Source organism: Saccopteryx bilineata, chromosome 4 (genome assembly GCF_036850765.1).
Source record: "Saccopteryx bilineata isolate mSacBil1 chromosome 4, mSacBil1_pri_phased_curated, whole genome shotgun sequence".
Lineage (NCBI taxonomy): Eukaryota > Metazoa > Chordata > Mammalia > Chiroptera > Emballonuridae > Saccopteryx > Saccopteryx bilineata.
Window position 1 is genome coordinate 127,305,494 of NC_089493.1, and position 16,706 is coordinate 127,322,199.

At 39.6% G+C, this 16,706-nt stretch overlaps 1 protein-coding gene across 5 annotated transcripts in view; it reads right to left on the reverse strand.

Annotated features, from left to right (window-relative positions):
- MYO9A (myosin IXA) overlaps positions 1-16,706 on the reverse strand; it is a 290,547-nt gene that overhangs the window by 126,959 nt on the left and 146,882 nt on the right. For 4 of the 5 annotated variants that reach the window (XM_066277973.1, XM_066277975.1, XM_066277972.1 and 1 more), the window contains one exon: positions 9,189-9,308. The exons of the other annotated variant lie outside the window; for it this stretch is intronic. In XM_066277973.1, the coding sequence (XP_066134070.1) occupies positions 9,189-9,308 (120 nt within the window). The remainder of the gene's footprint in view (positions 1-9,188; positions 9,309-16,706) is intronic. 5 annotated transcript variants of the gene reach the window in all.

Below are 16,706 nucleotides of genomic sequence, written 5' to 3' on the forward strand. Positions count from 1 at the left end.
GGGACAGACAGACAGGAACAGAGAGATGAGAAGCCATCAATCATCAGTTTTTCATTGTGGCACTTTAGTTGTTCATTGATAGCTTTCTCTTATGTGCCTTGACCGTGGGCCTTCAGCAGACCAAGTAATCCCTTGCTCAAGCCAGCGACCTTGGGTTCAAGCTGGTGAGCCTTGCTCAAACCAGATGGGCCCACACTCAAGCTGACAACCTCAGGGTCTCGAACCTGGGTCCTCTGCATTCCAGTCCAACGCTCTATCCACTGTGCCACCACCTGGTCAGGCACTACTGCAAGATTTTAAAAATAATTCTGTTTTCAAATTCATTATCAGTTTTTAGTATTATAAATTATTGCAAATAGTTTCCTAGCTGTGATATGCTTTCTGTTTTCTTAACAATATCATTTTAAAAGCAAAAAGCTTTCAATTTTAGTGAACTCCAATTTACTACATTTTTCCTTCATGCTCTTATGACCCAACTAAAAAATCTTTGCCTGTCCCAAGATTGCAAGGATTTTCTCTCAGGTTTTTGTTCTACAAATTTAATAGCTCTTCACAAGGAGCTGCATGGACAATTTTGAGTTTTTATGTATAATATAGAAGTCAAAGTTCTCTTGTAATATATGAATACCCAGTTGTGCCAGTGCCATCTGTTTAAAGCACTATATGCTTTACCCCACTCAGTTATCTCAGCACCTTTGTGGAAAATCAATTGATGGCAATACATACAAACCTACTCCTAGACTCTTTACTTGATTTTATTGATCTTCTGATCCTACCAATGTCATTATTTTAGTCTTAAAATCATATAATAAGTTCTCCAACTTTTGGTCATTTTTGCTATTCTATATTTCTATGTAAACTTTAGTTATAAGGTTGTGAATTTCTACCAAAAAAAATCTGCTCTGCTATTCATTGGGATTATACATTCAATCTACAGATCCATTTGGGTGAGAAATGACATCTCAGAAAAACAAAAACATTACCTATCTTCATTTATTGAATATTTAGTTATTCTTTATTTTCTCTCTGATGTACACCAGTCTAACACATATTTCATTAAATTTATCCCTAAGTATTTCATGTTTTGGTATGCTATATTACTGTTCACTGTACACTACATTGCTCTAAAACCTAGCACTTTAAAACAACAAAGAATTATCGTATCAGAATTTATAGAGGAACAGGTTTCAGGAGCTACTTGGGCTGGTGGTTCTGATAAAAATCTGTCATGAGGTTGTATTTAAGCTGTCGGGCAAGGCTGCAATGATCTTAAGACTGGAATAGGACTGAAGGATCCACTTCTAAGATCACTCACGTAATTGGTGGCAAGCCTCAATGCCTGCCTACTAGAGGCTTCTTCAGAGGGATTTTTTAAAATGGCTATTTGTTTTTCTTAAGATAAAGTGAGATCTAGGAAGAAATGACCTAAGATGAAAACTAGTCTTTTATAACTTTATTTCAGAAGTGACATACTATCACTTCTGCTATATGCTGTATAGACCAACACTAGTAAAATGGGTAAGATTATACAGGGTTGTGAATACCAGACAATGGGGATAACTGGGATATATCATGGAGGTAGGCTGAAGAAGTGACATACTATCAATAACGCTATGGCCTATAGGTCATACAGACCAACACTAGTAAAATGTGGGAGATTACACAAGGTTGTGAATACCAAAAGGTAGGGATGACTAGAGTATATCTAGGAGACTAGCTGCCATAGATGTATAAATGGAATTTATAAATTTCACTTTCCAAGTACTTGTGGCTAGTATATTACAATTTAATTTCATGTACTTACCTGGTATCCTATGAGATTGTTAAATTCACTTTCAAGATCACAGAGCACTTTTTAAAAGATTTTAGTTATTGATTTGAGAGAAAGAGAGAAGTGGTGGAAAAGAACGGGAAGCATCAACTCCTAGTAGTTGATTCTTGTATGCGCCCTATGTGCCTTGACTGGGCAAGCCTGGGGTTCCAAAATAGTGACCTCAGCATTCCAGGTCGATGCTTTTATCCACTGCACCACCACAGGTCAGTCATGATCAAAGTGCATTTTTTAAACTTCTTAGCACTTTCTATGTAGATGATCATCCTGTCCACATCTTCCTTTTCAATCTATGTACTTTTTATTTCTTTTTGTTGCTTTATTACACTATGATCTTTAGTAGAATATAAAATTGAGTGGCAAGAGCAGACATCTTTACCTTGTTCTCAATATAAGAGAAGTTTTCAGTTTTTCACCATTAGGTATGAAATCTGCTGCAGGATTTTCATGTGTGGTCTTTATAAAGCTGAAAAAGTTGCCTTCTATTCCTAGGCTGCTATAAGTTTTAAATAGGGATGGGTATAGAATTTTGACACTCTTTTTATCCATCTAAAGATATAATCATGTTTGTTTCCTTTTATAGATGGTTAATATGGCAAGTTATATTTATTATTATCAAATCAACTGGTTAATATGGCAAGTTATATTGATTTTTTTTATTATCAAATCAACTATTCATTCCTGGAATAAATTCCAGTTAATCTTCATGCACTAATTGTTTAATTTAGTTCCTATAATGATTTTTGATATTTGAGTAACAATACTGGCCTAATGATATGAGTATATAGTGTTTCTTACTACTCTAGTTTCTGAAAGAGTTCAGAATTGATATTAGTCCTTTCTTAAATGTTTCTTAAATAGAACTCACTATTAAAGCTATCAGGGTCTGAACTCTTGTGCTTTTGTGTGAAGACATTAGTTATGAATCCAATATTGTTAATAGATATAGGACTAATCAAATTTTCTATTTTTCCTTGGGACCTGTTAGATGTCTTGTTAACATTGGATGAATTTGTCCTTTCTTCTAGGTTGAATTACTGCAACAAATGTTTGTAATTCCTCCTCAATCTTTTGATGTCTGTACTATATGCAACTGTGTCTATTCTTTCATTCCAGGTAACAGTATTTGCTCTTTGCTCATGTTTCTTGATCAGAATGGCAAGAACTGCATTGCCTATTTAGCAATCACTAAGCATATGTGGCCATTCAAATTTAAACTGATTAAAGCTACAGTTTTAAATTTTTCAAAACATTTTAGGTGCTTGACAGCCACATGGGGGTGAATGGGTACAGTCTGAACAGCAGAGTTGGAGAACATTTCCACTTTCACAGAAAGTGCTACTGGACAGTGCTGGGCTTGAACTTTATCAATTTCATGGCTCTTTTAGAAAAACCAGCATTTGGTTTCCACTGCTGGTCTGCTCTCTATTCACTGATTTTAGCTCTTACTTTATTATTTACTTCATTCTACTTGTTTTAGGTCTAATATGCTCTTTTTTGATATAGCTTCATAAGATGAAAGCTCATTAGAGCATTGATTTTTTTACCTTCATTTTCTAATATAGATTTAAAGGTATCAATTTTTTCTAAGCACTTCTTTCGCTGCATTATACAAGATGTAATTTTTTTTTTAAAAAAAGGTGTAATATGTTGTCTCCATTATCATTAAGATCAAAACATTTTCATGTTTCCCTTATGAATTTTTCTTTAACTCATGAGCTATTTATACATGTTGTTTATTTTTCATCTTCTCAGATGGCTTTGTGTTATCTGTCCATTTGGAGCAGACAACATATTTTAAATTTCAATCATTTGTATGACTGTATTATATGAAAGCATCAGGCCAGAGGAATTTAACGCAGCCACTGTCAGCAAGATGGGAGTGGTCAGAAGCATCAAGTTCATAGCCCTTTTCTGACAACTGCTGATCCTTCATCTTTTTCATGAACATCACTACCTCCAATGTCCCAAGTCTAGACTGAATATTAAAAGTATGTGTTCAAACTGAAATGAGGTTCTTATTCTACTCTTTCTCTTCCTGTCATCTTATGCCTTCTCCTTTCCAGGGCTCCTGGCCTTTGCAGAAGTGGGGCTGCAGCTCATACTCCCAAGAACCCCAATTTCTCCCTACTCCTCTAATTTCCTTCCTGCCAAATCTCAGAGAATAGTCACTGCAGAGAGAAGATGGAGTATCAGAAATGAAAAGGAAGAGCCACAATACGTTTTATGTCTTAATCTCAAAGGTGACACATTGTCACCTGCCACATTCCATTTGTTAGAAGTGGAATACAGCACAAACCTTTTCAAGGGAGGAGTATCAAAGAATTTGTAGACACATTTTAAACCACTAGAACAATGTAATAATTTTTAAAGCAATCAAGAGAAGAAAGGAAAATATGTATAGTCATTTGTTTTTACACATATTTATTATTTCTGGTTTCTTTATTCCTTCCAATAATTCATGGATCTGCAAACTAGAGAGTCCGTGGGACAAATCAAACCTACTACCTATTTTTTTTTTTTTTTTACAGAGGCAGAGATAGACAGGGACAGACAGACAGGAACGGAGAGAGATGAGAAGCTTCAATCATCAGTTTCTCGTTGCGCCTTCTTAGTTGTTCATTGATTGCTTTCTCACATGTGCCTTGACCGTGGGCCTTCAGCAGACCGAGTAACCCCCTGCTGGAGCCAGCGACCTTGGGTCCAAGCTGGTGAGCTCTTTGCTCAAGCCAGATGAGCCCGCGGTCAAGCTGGTGACCTCGGGGTCTCGAACCTGGGTCCTTTCGCATCCCAGTCCGACGCTCTATCCACTGCGCCACCACCTGGTCAGGCCTACTACCTATTTTTGAATAGCCTGCAAACTAAGAATATTTTTTATATTCTTAAATGGTTGAGGAAATCAATGAAAGAATATTTTTGTGATATATGAAAATTATGATAAATTTTACCATGCATAATAATGTTTCATTAAAACACAGAAATGCCTACTTATATTTATATATTGTCTATGGCTGCTTTCACAGTAAAACTGAGTTGTTTCAATAGAGACCGCATGACCTACAAAGCCTAAAATGTTTACTATCTGGTCCTTTGCAGAAAAAGTTTACCAACCTCTACTATATATACAACTTATCATCTGGTGTTGTCATTTCCCTTTAGTTTAAAGAATTTCCATGACCATTTCTTGTATAATATATATTATGGTCACAAACTGTCTTAGACTCTGTTTATCTAAAAACATCTTTATTTCAGTTTCATTTTTGAAGGATACTTTTGCTGTTGATTGAACATTGTGGATAATAATTTGCAGCAACACTAGATTCTGTTATGTTCTTCTGACGACTGTTGATATTTCTCCTAAAAGACAGTTAATTTATCTGGTCCAAAACTACAAATACAGAAATTCTGCCTGAAGGTTGTTTTGGTTGGGGGGGTTTTACTCGTTTTTGTTTTAACTATGATACTTGGTTATCTTTCAGCCTCAACAACTTTCAATAATAAGTCAGGTTAATCATATCATTATTCCCCTGTATTTAATGTGTCGTATTTTCTCTTAGCTGTTTTCTCTTTGTCTTTTGCATTTAGCAATTTGCCTATAATGTGCCTAGTTGTGGTTTTATTTTGTATTTATTCTATTTAAAGGCCACTGATCTTCTTGGATCTCTAAGCTAGTTTTGTTTTTTGTTTTTAACCAAAAATGAAGTTTTCAGTCATTATTTCTTCAAATAGTTTTCTGCCTCTGTCTCTGTCCTCTACTTACGGGATTCCATCTAAGGCAGTAAGAATTCATCTTTCCTCACACAGGAGTCATGCATAGATACAAAAAGCCCTCAGTCAGAAAAGCAGAAAAACTAGCAAATCTCACCTACTTCAGTTAAATCTTTCAAAGGTTATCTCCTATTTGGTTTGCAATGCTTTTCTGACAGGGCTCCTACAGTCTTTCTTCCCTGCCTACTCACAGCAGTCAGTCAGGGATGGTTGGCAATATTCACACTCTGGGTTTGCCAAAGAGAGCCCTTTGGCAGCTCTCAGTTCCAGGGTTTTCCTCTCAAATTCCCAAAGTCTTCAACTTTGTCCGCTGATACCTCAAGCCAGTAAGGTTATGGTTTCTGTCTCGGGAGCTATGAAAGTTGGGAGTACTTTGTATAAAAAGCCACATAATCACAATTTTTATCCACTACTTTACTTAAAGAATGACCCTCTTCTGGTTTTAGCTTCCTTTTGGTCTTTTGGGTCTTTTTCCCAGTGCTTTCAAGTAATTATTGCTAAATTTTCTCCAGGTTTTAGTATTGTTATCTGAGGAAGGGCTCACTCACCTCACCAATCTACCATTGCCTAGAGCTGGTAGTACTCTGACTTTTAAAAAAAAACCTCTCAAACATGAATTTATAATTTAATATATTGTAAAATTTTAATTATTGGTAGTACTATAATGAAAAATGTAATAAGCTATCTAAAATAATGAAAAAGCTGCAACTTACACAAATGTAGAAATAAATTACAGATAAATATACAATTTCCTCATTCAGCCTATGCTGAAATTAGTGCCTTCCTATTCTGAACCTGTTTATATGAAACTTCAATGCAATCAAGTCTGGGGTTGTCAAACTGAGATACATGAAAATCAATAAAGCAAATAAACCACTGGCAACTATTTAAAAGTTAAAAAGTTAAGTTCCCCAAAGATATATGTAGGGGTCCTCGGGTCTTGACATATGATGTTTCAAGTTTACGACGCTCACTCCCATAAAAACTTTTTAAAAATGAGACGTGAGCCTGACCTGTGGTGGCGCAGGGGATAAAGCGTAAACCTGGAAATGCTGAGGTTGCCGGTTCAAAACCCTGGGCTTGCCTGGTCAAGACACATGTGGGAGTTGATGCTTCCTGCTCCACCCCCCTTCTCTCTCTCTCTCTCTCTCTCTTCCCTCTCTATAATGAATAAAATCTTTTAAAAAAATGAAATGTGTTTCAGCTTACGCCATTAGTGTTGTACTTAGGGACCACGTGGGCGAACTAGTTTCAGACTAGCCTGGAACAATTCTTTAAGAAGGTAGAGAGGCGTGCAACAGATCCTGTCCCCTCTACAGCAGCTGCTTCTCAAGATGAAACACCTGGTACATTCTACCTGATACAGGTAGAATCATCTCCAGTGTCTCCTGCATGTTCCTTAGCCAGTGGTCGGCAAACTGCGGCTCGCAAGCCCCTTGAGTGTGGCTCTTCTCAAAATACCACGTGTGGGTACTACCTCGATAAGGAATGAACCTACCTATATAGTTTAAGTTTAAAAAATTTGGCTCTCAAAAGAAATTTCAATTGTTGTACTTTGATATTTGGCTCTGTTGACTAATGAGTTTGACAACCACTGCCTTAGGCAATCTTGATTCGCCTGACCCAGTATCTCCAGCACCTTCTGCAGGTTCTCCTGCCTCTCTAGCTTCCTCCTCCCAATAGGTCACTCTCTCCTGCCTTGCAATGCCACTTCCAGTGTGCAAGCCAACCACAGGAATAAAGGTAAGGGATTTTTCTACACTCATTTATTGTTACTACAGTACAGTATACTTATGTCCTTTTCCTTTTTCTGTGGCTTAGTTGTTTTTATGTTCTAAATTATGATTTTACAACTGTATTAAAATAGGTAAGTGACTTAGGCTACAGTGTGTTTCGTCTTACAGCAATATTCGGGTTATGTCACTATTGTAGGAAAAGAACTATGTTGTAACCTGAGGAACCCCTATAGACTGTTTTAAACAATGTCCCATGGATTAAAAGATTTAAAAAAGAAAGCTAGATAAATGTAATAAGGACTTATATACCTCTAGAAATAACAGGAATAATTAAGAGTAAGATTTAAGAATGTCTTTTTTTTTTTTGGTATTTTTTGGAAGCTGCAAACGGAGAGGCAGTCAGACAGACCCCCGCATGCGCCCGACCGGGATTCATCCGGCATGCCCACCAGGGGGCAATGCTCTGCCCATCTGGGGCATTGCTCTGTTGCAACCAGAGCCATTCTAGCGCCTGAGGCAGAGGCCACAGAGCCATCCTCAGTGCCGGGCCAACTTTCACTCCAATGGAGCCTTGGCTGCGGGAGGGGAAGAGAGAGACAGAGAGGAAGGAGAGGAGGAGGGGTGGAGAAACAGATGGGCGCTTCTCCTGTGTGCCCTGGCCAGGAATCGAACCCGGGACTCCTGCACACCAGGCCGATGCTCTACCACTGAGCCAACCAGCCAGGGCCAAGAATGTCTTTTTTTAATGGAATACTTACCTTTGTTCTTCCTGAAATGAAAATGTGTTTTAAATATTATTTTTTAAAATGCATTTCATATTCTTATACCAAAACAGCAAATCTAAGAACTAAAGAAAACACCCATAACATTTGCTTTTAGGAATTCCATTCATTGAAATTGGACACTAAAATTTAATGGAATTTCAATCACAAAACTGTGAAATTCTGTAGCAAATATCTGTAGTGAATGATAAAAAGCTCAGAATAGACTATGTAAGTAATTTAGATTCATTATTTGCAAATTTCTGAGCAAGGCTTCATGTATTCTGTATTCAATTTATTCTCACTGAATCAATAGCCAAATAGCTATTATCCAACAACAAGCAAAAGAACCCATTTTCATGCAGAATGAGTACAACAAATGGAGGAAATGGAGACCAAGGGCATCTTTTTATACCTATTTTATTTTTAAAAGGAACGCCCACTATGATTCTGTCATTCTTCCTTTAACCAAAACATTAATGTGGTAGCTTTGCTTTAAATCAGACATAGGAAAGTCTGATGGGATTGCCATCAAACTAATCGATCAATGCTGACATTGAAATTCAAGAATAAGCAAGCATAAAAATCAGCTAGAATTAGAGAGGAGCAGAGGAAACTTCTGGCAGTGTTGGATATATTAATCCAACACTGGACTATAACTATAACCTCACAGGTGCATATATATGTAAAACCTTAGCAAACTCTATGCTTTTGTATGCAGTTTATTAATTTCAATAAAGCTTTTAAAAAAAGTCAGCAGGAAAGAAAATCACTATTCATTTTTACCCATCACTCTGCTACTTGAAAGCCAAAAATGAAAACTAGTTCAGAGTCTGTAATCAAGTGTAATAAACAACTCAAGAATCACAGGCAAATAAATAGTCATTCAAGTTAAAGGAACAGGTATATATCAACTTTTTAAGAGAAAAAATGAAAGTGTCAATGAAAATATTCTGAGACCAACTGGTCAAAGAAGTCTGGAGTTTAAACTTGACTACATAATTTATGTCCCGCCTAGTATAGAATGCTCCTGGTTTCCATTTCCAAATGTGTATGTGATGACATAGAGTTTATCAGGATTTGCAGCCTTACTGTACTTCTCTTCCTTGCACCTCTGCAGAATCTCTAAGCTCCTTTGGTGGACTGGGTGTTGGAGAAAGCTAAAACTATCCATACTTTTCAAAATTGCACATGGCGCTGTATCATCATGTCCTTAGGAAGCAAAAGAAAAACAAAAAAATGGAGAAAAGAAAAAGACATTACATAAGCCCAAACCAAGAGAATCAAGGGTAATGCTGCCAACTATCTTTTATGAGCACATAAAAGTATATCCAGTGATAGGGATTAAAGGTGAATGATTTCTTTCCAATTTATTTGAGGAAACTGCACAACAATAACCTTATGATTTGTAAAATACCTTATGATGGGAATAATCTAGGTCTTTTTTAGGTATTCAAAATATCCTTTTTAGTACTCAAAGTGTTGTGAGTTAACACCATACCAAAACCTTCTATTTTAAAATAAAAGACATTTCAAAAACAATTGGTATGGTTTAATTTTTTTTAATGGACTCATTTTTTATCAGGCCTGAAATATAATTAGCATATAGTTGGCAACAATGCAAGAAACACTGATGATCCCCAAAGAGAAATTTACTCAAAACAATTTACCAAAAATTTAACAATTCTATTTCAAATCTTGAATTAACGACACTTGTAGGATTTCTAACAAGTGTGTCAATGTTGAAAGAGCAGGAAGAAAGCACCATAAAGCAGGAAAACCCAGCAGCACTCTGTATTTTTAAGTCTAAAAACAAGCTGAAAACTGTACCTCACCACCACTTCTTAGTAAAGTAAGACAGAATCAACTACTTGTGGGAAAGAGAAAAGAACTCTTCCAAGTAAGGACTAAAGCCCCAGATTAGTGCTACTGAAACAGGGAACCATTCAAGCAATAGAAGGGACGAGGTGGGGGTGGGGGAGTACAGTACCATAAACAATAGCAACAAATGGATTTAAAAGACAATATAGGTTTCCCAGGTTTGGGGGAACTTAAGTGTCATTTACTCAGAGGACATCTCTAGGATATTAAGTTCAAATTTATGTACATTTGCCTTTAAAAAACAAAAGTGAATAGTTAACAACAGGTAGAGGCAAGTTAAACAATGAACTAAAAGCTCCACTGGTGCATATTTACTATATAATTAAGAAAGAGATACAGTACTATCTATGAATAATTCTTAAAAAATGTTTTAAAAATAGTTAAACACAAGGCACACTATTCAGAGAGGTTTGCAAAGCATGGTTTAGTCTAACTATAATTTCTTAAACTGGATATATATATCCAGAGAATTTACATCTACACTTTAGCTAAAGAAATAGAATTTTATGACACCATAACATCAGATAATATACATATTATATAAATACCAGGTTTTAAAAATAAAATGATTCTCAAAAGTTTTTTCACATCCATATAATAAAAATGTATTTCCATTACCCAAAATTGACAGCCCATAGTTGCAAATGTTCAATGTTTAAGTTACACACTCTAATAAAAATATTCTATTCTCATTATTATCAATAATGCCCCCAACCCCGCAATGGTCTGCTTGGAGAAAGAATGCTTAGACTCATACTAGTCTGCACTTCACTGGTTAGGGGAAAGTTGACAGACTCATCTGAGGAAAAAATACTTGGTGAGTTCTACTCATACTCCATCCAAATTATAATTTTAAAAAGTTACCACCAGACTTTCAGGTACTTAAATAGCTAACTTAGTACTGCTAGGCAGAAGTCTTATTATGGTGTTAAAGTGTTTTATATAAAAGTTCAGGATATTAAAGATACTAAAATTACCTAGTTTTAAGATCACTCATTACCACAGCCACTGAACTCTCTTTCCTACTTCATCTTGTTGCAATGCCATTTAGATATGAGTAATTTTGTATCTGCAACTGTTTTGTGTCACATCATCATGCCTTAAGTTTTCTCTTTTAACTAACATTCTTTCATTTCATTCTGATTTGCCTGCTTTAACTCTTTAGCTATTTTAAGCATTATTTTACAAATCATAAAACCTTAAAATTATATTCCTTCTGTTTGCTGTATATACCAACTCCCTATCAAAGTGGTCTGGTTTTCTAGGATAGTTTATAAGAACATTTTAAGTAGAGGTTATTGATAGATACATGAATTGACCAGGAATTACAACTGCCCTTTTTCTGTTCCGCTTGGCTGCATGACCCCACCCTTAATTGCCTCTGAGATAGAGGGGTTCCATGAAGCTGGTCTATCGTCCCAAGAAAGAGTATGCCGAACATACCAGCACACCCTTGTTTGAGGCTATTCCCAACCCTATAAAATTTTGCCTCAGTCTGTTTTCAGGGCCCTTCTTCTGGAGAAGTGCCCCGGCAGGTCTTTCTCCTCTAATAAAGCCAGCACACCTGGAGTTCAAGTGCCGTCTCATTCTTACATCTGGTATCGACTGGGACAAAGTATCGACTGCCTGGACGATGCCCTTGCCGGCCAAACTTACAACCAGGGAAGCAGTGGACAGTGGCAGCTCATCCGGGCTAACTCCCTGATTCTGTTCGGCTGTGTGAGCGCGGTTGAGCAACCAGCAGTTTGATCCTGTCCTGAACCCTGCTGGACCAGGAAAGTAAGAAGTTTCTCCCTCCCCTTTCCCAGTTGGCCTCCAAATTTCTCTCTAAAAGCACCCCTTCCTAGTCGGACGGTTTTGACTTCGGACCCCATATCTACAAGTGGTCTGCCTCTACTCCTTTATGGACTTCTACGAAAGTCTAGGCGCGCCTAGCCAGGCCACTCTCCTACGTCCTGGGATCTCGGCCTTGGGGTGACGATCTCTTGTTTAAGACTCTCTTTCTACAGAGATTTTCTCCTCTCGGAATTATGACTGGAGGCGGGGACGCCCCCTTCTCTCACCAGTCTCCTTTACTGTGGGCTCCTCCCAGTCCAAACTGTCCAGCCAGACTCCCCTCAGAACATGGGCTCCTCCCAATCTCAGGCCTCAGAGACTACTCCTCTACTCCTTCGAGATAGTGTGTCATCCACACTCTACTCTCTTGAGGTTCACAGTTTGGGAGGTTTCTACTCCGAGTGGCTAGCTTCTACAGACTTCCTGGAAAGTCGAGGCTCCTAGCCAGGTTGCTTTCTACTACCATTACAATATCCTAAGAGATCTTGACAACTTTTGTCACCGGACGGGGAAGGCATCAAAGATTCCTTACGTGCAAGTCTTTCTCCTCCCTTTGCTCCTGTCCTTACTTTCTGTACTGCTTGTTCTACGCACAGGCCGTTTTCAGCCAGAGAAACCTCACCTAAAACCTCCACAACTAATCCTTCCTTCTTCGTGGACTCCCAAATCTCTCTCCCTCCTGCCTGACCCCTAGGGGCACCCCTTTCTCGGGAACTCTCTGTAGTCCCTCTGCAAATCTCTTTTGCTCCAGTCTCTTCCCTCCAGAAAACCCCCTCCCCTCTCTTCGCTGAATCCTCTTTCTTATTAACTTACAAATACCAGTCTATCTTTCTCCTCCCCTGCTGGCCAGGGGCTCCTCCCCTCTCCACTGTGTTCTTAAATCCCTCCTCCCTCCTTAAAAGCTTTGGCTCCGGCTGCGGTGCCTGTCTCTCTTCTTCGACCCCTCCCCACTGGCATCAGCTGTATTTTACCCATTTCCCTCTCCCCACCAGCTTACACTACAGCTATGCCCTTCTCCCCCTCATCTTCTCCCCTCTCTTCAGAGCTCTAGCACTTTAACCTCCTCCTCCTCCTGCAGATTCTGACCCTCCTTCTTTCCATCCAGTTGTTCACTCTGTTCATCTGTATGCTTTCTGTCTTCCTCTCCTCTATGCTGGCAACTCCCTGCCATCTCAAAAAACTTAAAAAAGCAGAATTGTTTATTAAGCTATGTGAGTAAGTAATCCACCTTGTCTCTTTGTTTGTCAGAAAATATCTCTAGTATAATTTTAATTGAAACAAGTAAGGTGTGCTCATTTAAATTCCTTAATTCATAATTTATATATAAAATCTTTGTTTACTGTATAACTGTATCTGTTTCCAAGGCCTTAAAACAATAATTACCGGCCCTGGCCGGTTGGCTCAGCAGTAGAGCATCGGCCTAGCGTGCGGAGGACAAGGGTTCAATTCCCAGCCAGGGCACACAGGAGAAGCGTCCATTTGCTTCTCCACCCCTCCGCCGCGCCTTCCTCTCTGTCTCTCTCTTCCCCTCCCGCAGCCAAGGCTACATTGGAGCAAAGATGGCCTGGGTGCTGGGGATGGCTCTGTGGCCTCTACCTCAGGCGCTAGAATGGCTCTGGTCGCAACATGGCGACGCCCAGGATGGGCAGAGCATCGCCCCCTGGTGGGCAGAGCGTCGCCCCATGGTGGGCGTGCCGGGTGGATCCCGGTCGGGCGCATGCGGGAGTCTGTCTGACTGTCTCTCCCTGTTTCCAGCTTCAGAAAAATGCAAAAAAACAAAAACAAAAAAAACACAAACAATAATTACCCAATAATTAAGCCATCAAGGCTTACTCATCTCCATGGACTCTACCTGCAATACCTCCATCCTTCCTGTTCGAAAACTTTCAGGGGCTTATCGCCTCATACAAGCCTTACATCTAATCAATGAGGGAATAGTTCCCCTCCATCCAGTAGTCCCTAATCTCTACAAGTTACTGTCACACATTCCCTCAAGAATGCCTTCTTTACCATTCCTCTACACCAGGGGTCCCCAAACTTTTTACACAGGGGGCCAGTTCACTGTCCCTCAGACCGTTGGAGGGCCGGACTATAAAAAAAAAACTATGAACAAATTCCTATGCACACTGCACATATCTTATTTTAAAGTAAAAAAACAAAACGGGAACAAATACAATATTTAAAATAAAGAACAAGTAAATTTAAATCAACAAACTGACCAATATTTCAATGGGAACTATGCTCCTCTCACTGACCACCAATGAAAGAGGTGCCCCTTCTGGAAGTGCGGCGGGGGCTGGATAAATGGCCTCAGGGGGCTGCATGCGGCCCACGGGCCATAGTTTGGGGACCTCTGCTCTACACCCTGACTCTTACTTTCTGTTTGCCTTTACTTGGACACTAATGCAGCCAAGCAACTTACATTGACTGTCTTACCCCAGGGGATCAAAACAGCCCACACCTGTTTTGGCAGGCACTAGCTCAGGATTTAGCAGCATGCAATCTCAAAACTAGTCCTTTCTTACAATATGTAAATAACCTGCTCCTCTGCAGCCCCTTCCTGCCTGCCTCAAGGAGACACACCACCACCCTTTCTTAACTTCCTCACCATGAGGGGATATCCTGTCTTCTCTACTAAGGCTCAACTTCATTCTCAATCTGTAGTCTATCTAGGCATCGCCTTAATCCTCACCACCTGAAGTCTCACCCTAAATCAAACTCAGACCCTCCACAGTTTCAAACCACCTACCACTGCAGATCACATCTTTTCTCTCCTCAGTCTAATAGGCTTCTTTAAACACTGAATTCCCAAATTCGCTCTTAGTCAAGTCCCTCAGTGAGATCTTCTGAGTATAGCTTTTAAAGTCTATAATGACCAAAGAAGTAACAGAAAAGGCAAATAAGGCCCAAAAGAAGTCAGGAAATACCAGCTTTTGGCATACACTCTCAAAGGCTCCGGCACCCTAAAGGGCTTCATAGAATTCCATCAGGGCCCTGCTCCAGAGTGGAAAGAAAGGTCATTGAACTGAAGCCTGCCTGGCTTCCCAGCCCCACCAGTTGACACATCTGTGCTGTGGAAATAGGGACACGAGAAGGTAAGCTGCCCCCTTGCTCCATGGAGGGAGGGATCAGTCTCTTCTAGCCCTGCTCCAGCTACCTGTGACCTGACCTTGTCCAGCATGCTGGGAATTGCCACTGAAGGCCCAAGGACATCCTTCATGAGCCTAAGGTATTTCTTCCAAGTAGCAGATAGCTAATCTCATTTCTTGTAAACACAAGGGCCATCTACTATGCCTCACTTGAATTTTTTTTTTTTTATTCATTTTAGAGAGGAGAGAGGGAGAGAGAGAGTCAGAGAGAGAGAGAGAGAGAGAGAGAGAGAGAGAGAGAAAGAGAGAGAGAGGAGCTGGAAGCATCAACTCCATATGTGCCTTGACCAGGCAAGCCCAGGGTTTCGAACTGGTGACCTTAGCATTTCCAGGTCGACGCTTTATCTACTGCGCCACCACAGGTCAGGCCTGAATATTTGAGTTTTATTTACCCCTCAAAGATTTGTATCTACTGTGGGTATTGACAGTCTCAGAGTTTGTTACTTTATTTAATGTATAGTATCTCCTTTATTTCTCTTTTCTCAATGCCCCATGCCTACTGTAAGCTGGGACCAGCTGCTAATTCCAGCTAGAAGCAATGGTCACTAAGACTCTAACTGCAAAGTGTAGAAATGTAACCACCCTCTCCCTAAGTACTTGCAGGATTTACAGCAGGGGTCCCCAAACTACGGCCCGCGGGCCACATGTGGTCCCCTGAGGCCATTTATCCGGCCCCTGCCGCACTTCCGGAAGGGTACCTCTTTCATTGGTGGTCAGTGAGAGGAGCATAGTTCCCATTGAAATATTGGTCAGTTTGTTGATTTAAATTTACTTGTTCTTTATTTTAAATATTGTATTTGTTCCCGTTTTGTTTTTTTACTTTAAAATAAGATATGTGCAGTGTGCATAGGAATTTGTTCATAGTTTTTTTTTATAGTCTGGCCTTCCAACAGTCTGAGAGACAGTGAACTGGCCCCCCGCAGTGGATAGAGCGTAGGACTGGGATGCGGAGGACCCAGGTTCGAGACTCCAAGGTCGCCAGCTTGAGCGCGGGCTCATCTGGTTTGAGCAAAAAGCCCACCAGCTTGAGCCCAAGGTTGCTGGGTCTACTCGGTCTGCTGAAGGCCCGCCCATGGTCAAGGCACATATGAGAAAGCAATCAATGAACAACTAAGGTATTGCAACACGCAATGAAAAACTAATGATTGATGCTTCTCATCTCTCTCCGTTCCTGTCTGTCTGTCCCTGTCTATCCCTCTCTCTGACTCACTCTCTGTCTCTGGGAAAAAAAAAAAAAAAAGAAGTTTGGGGACCCCTGATTTACAGGTTACTCAGCAAACTGTTCAAAGACTGTCCAAGAGGCGCTTCCAGCATTACATCACCCAAGGACTGACTTTCACCGTGACCCTGACAACTCCCACTGCTACTAAAGTAGAAAAACAGCATGCCTTACTCTAACCACAAACCGGAAGCTGGTTGGTCTACATATGGCGAATATATGAAAAACTAAGGACTCTTTTAATCAGACTTGGGGAAAAGGGAAACTAGGGAAAAAAAAAAGTCAACTTAACTGTCACTAAAGGTTAAAGATTTTTAAATCAAAGAGTTCTGACTAAAAAAGAATTGTACAGTTTTGATAACAGACTGGATAGATGTAAGTTGTAGGTTTATGCAGGTTGTAGGAGGTTTGTACCAAGAAAAAAGAATTTGAACAATCAGAAAACGGGTTTTCAAAGAATGTTTAATTAGTCACCCTAACTAACAATCCTTTACTCTCTCCACTTATTGGGACGACTCTTTCCTC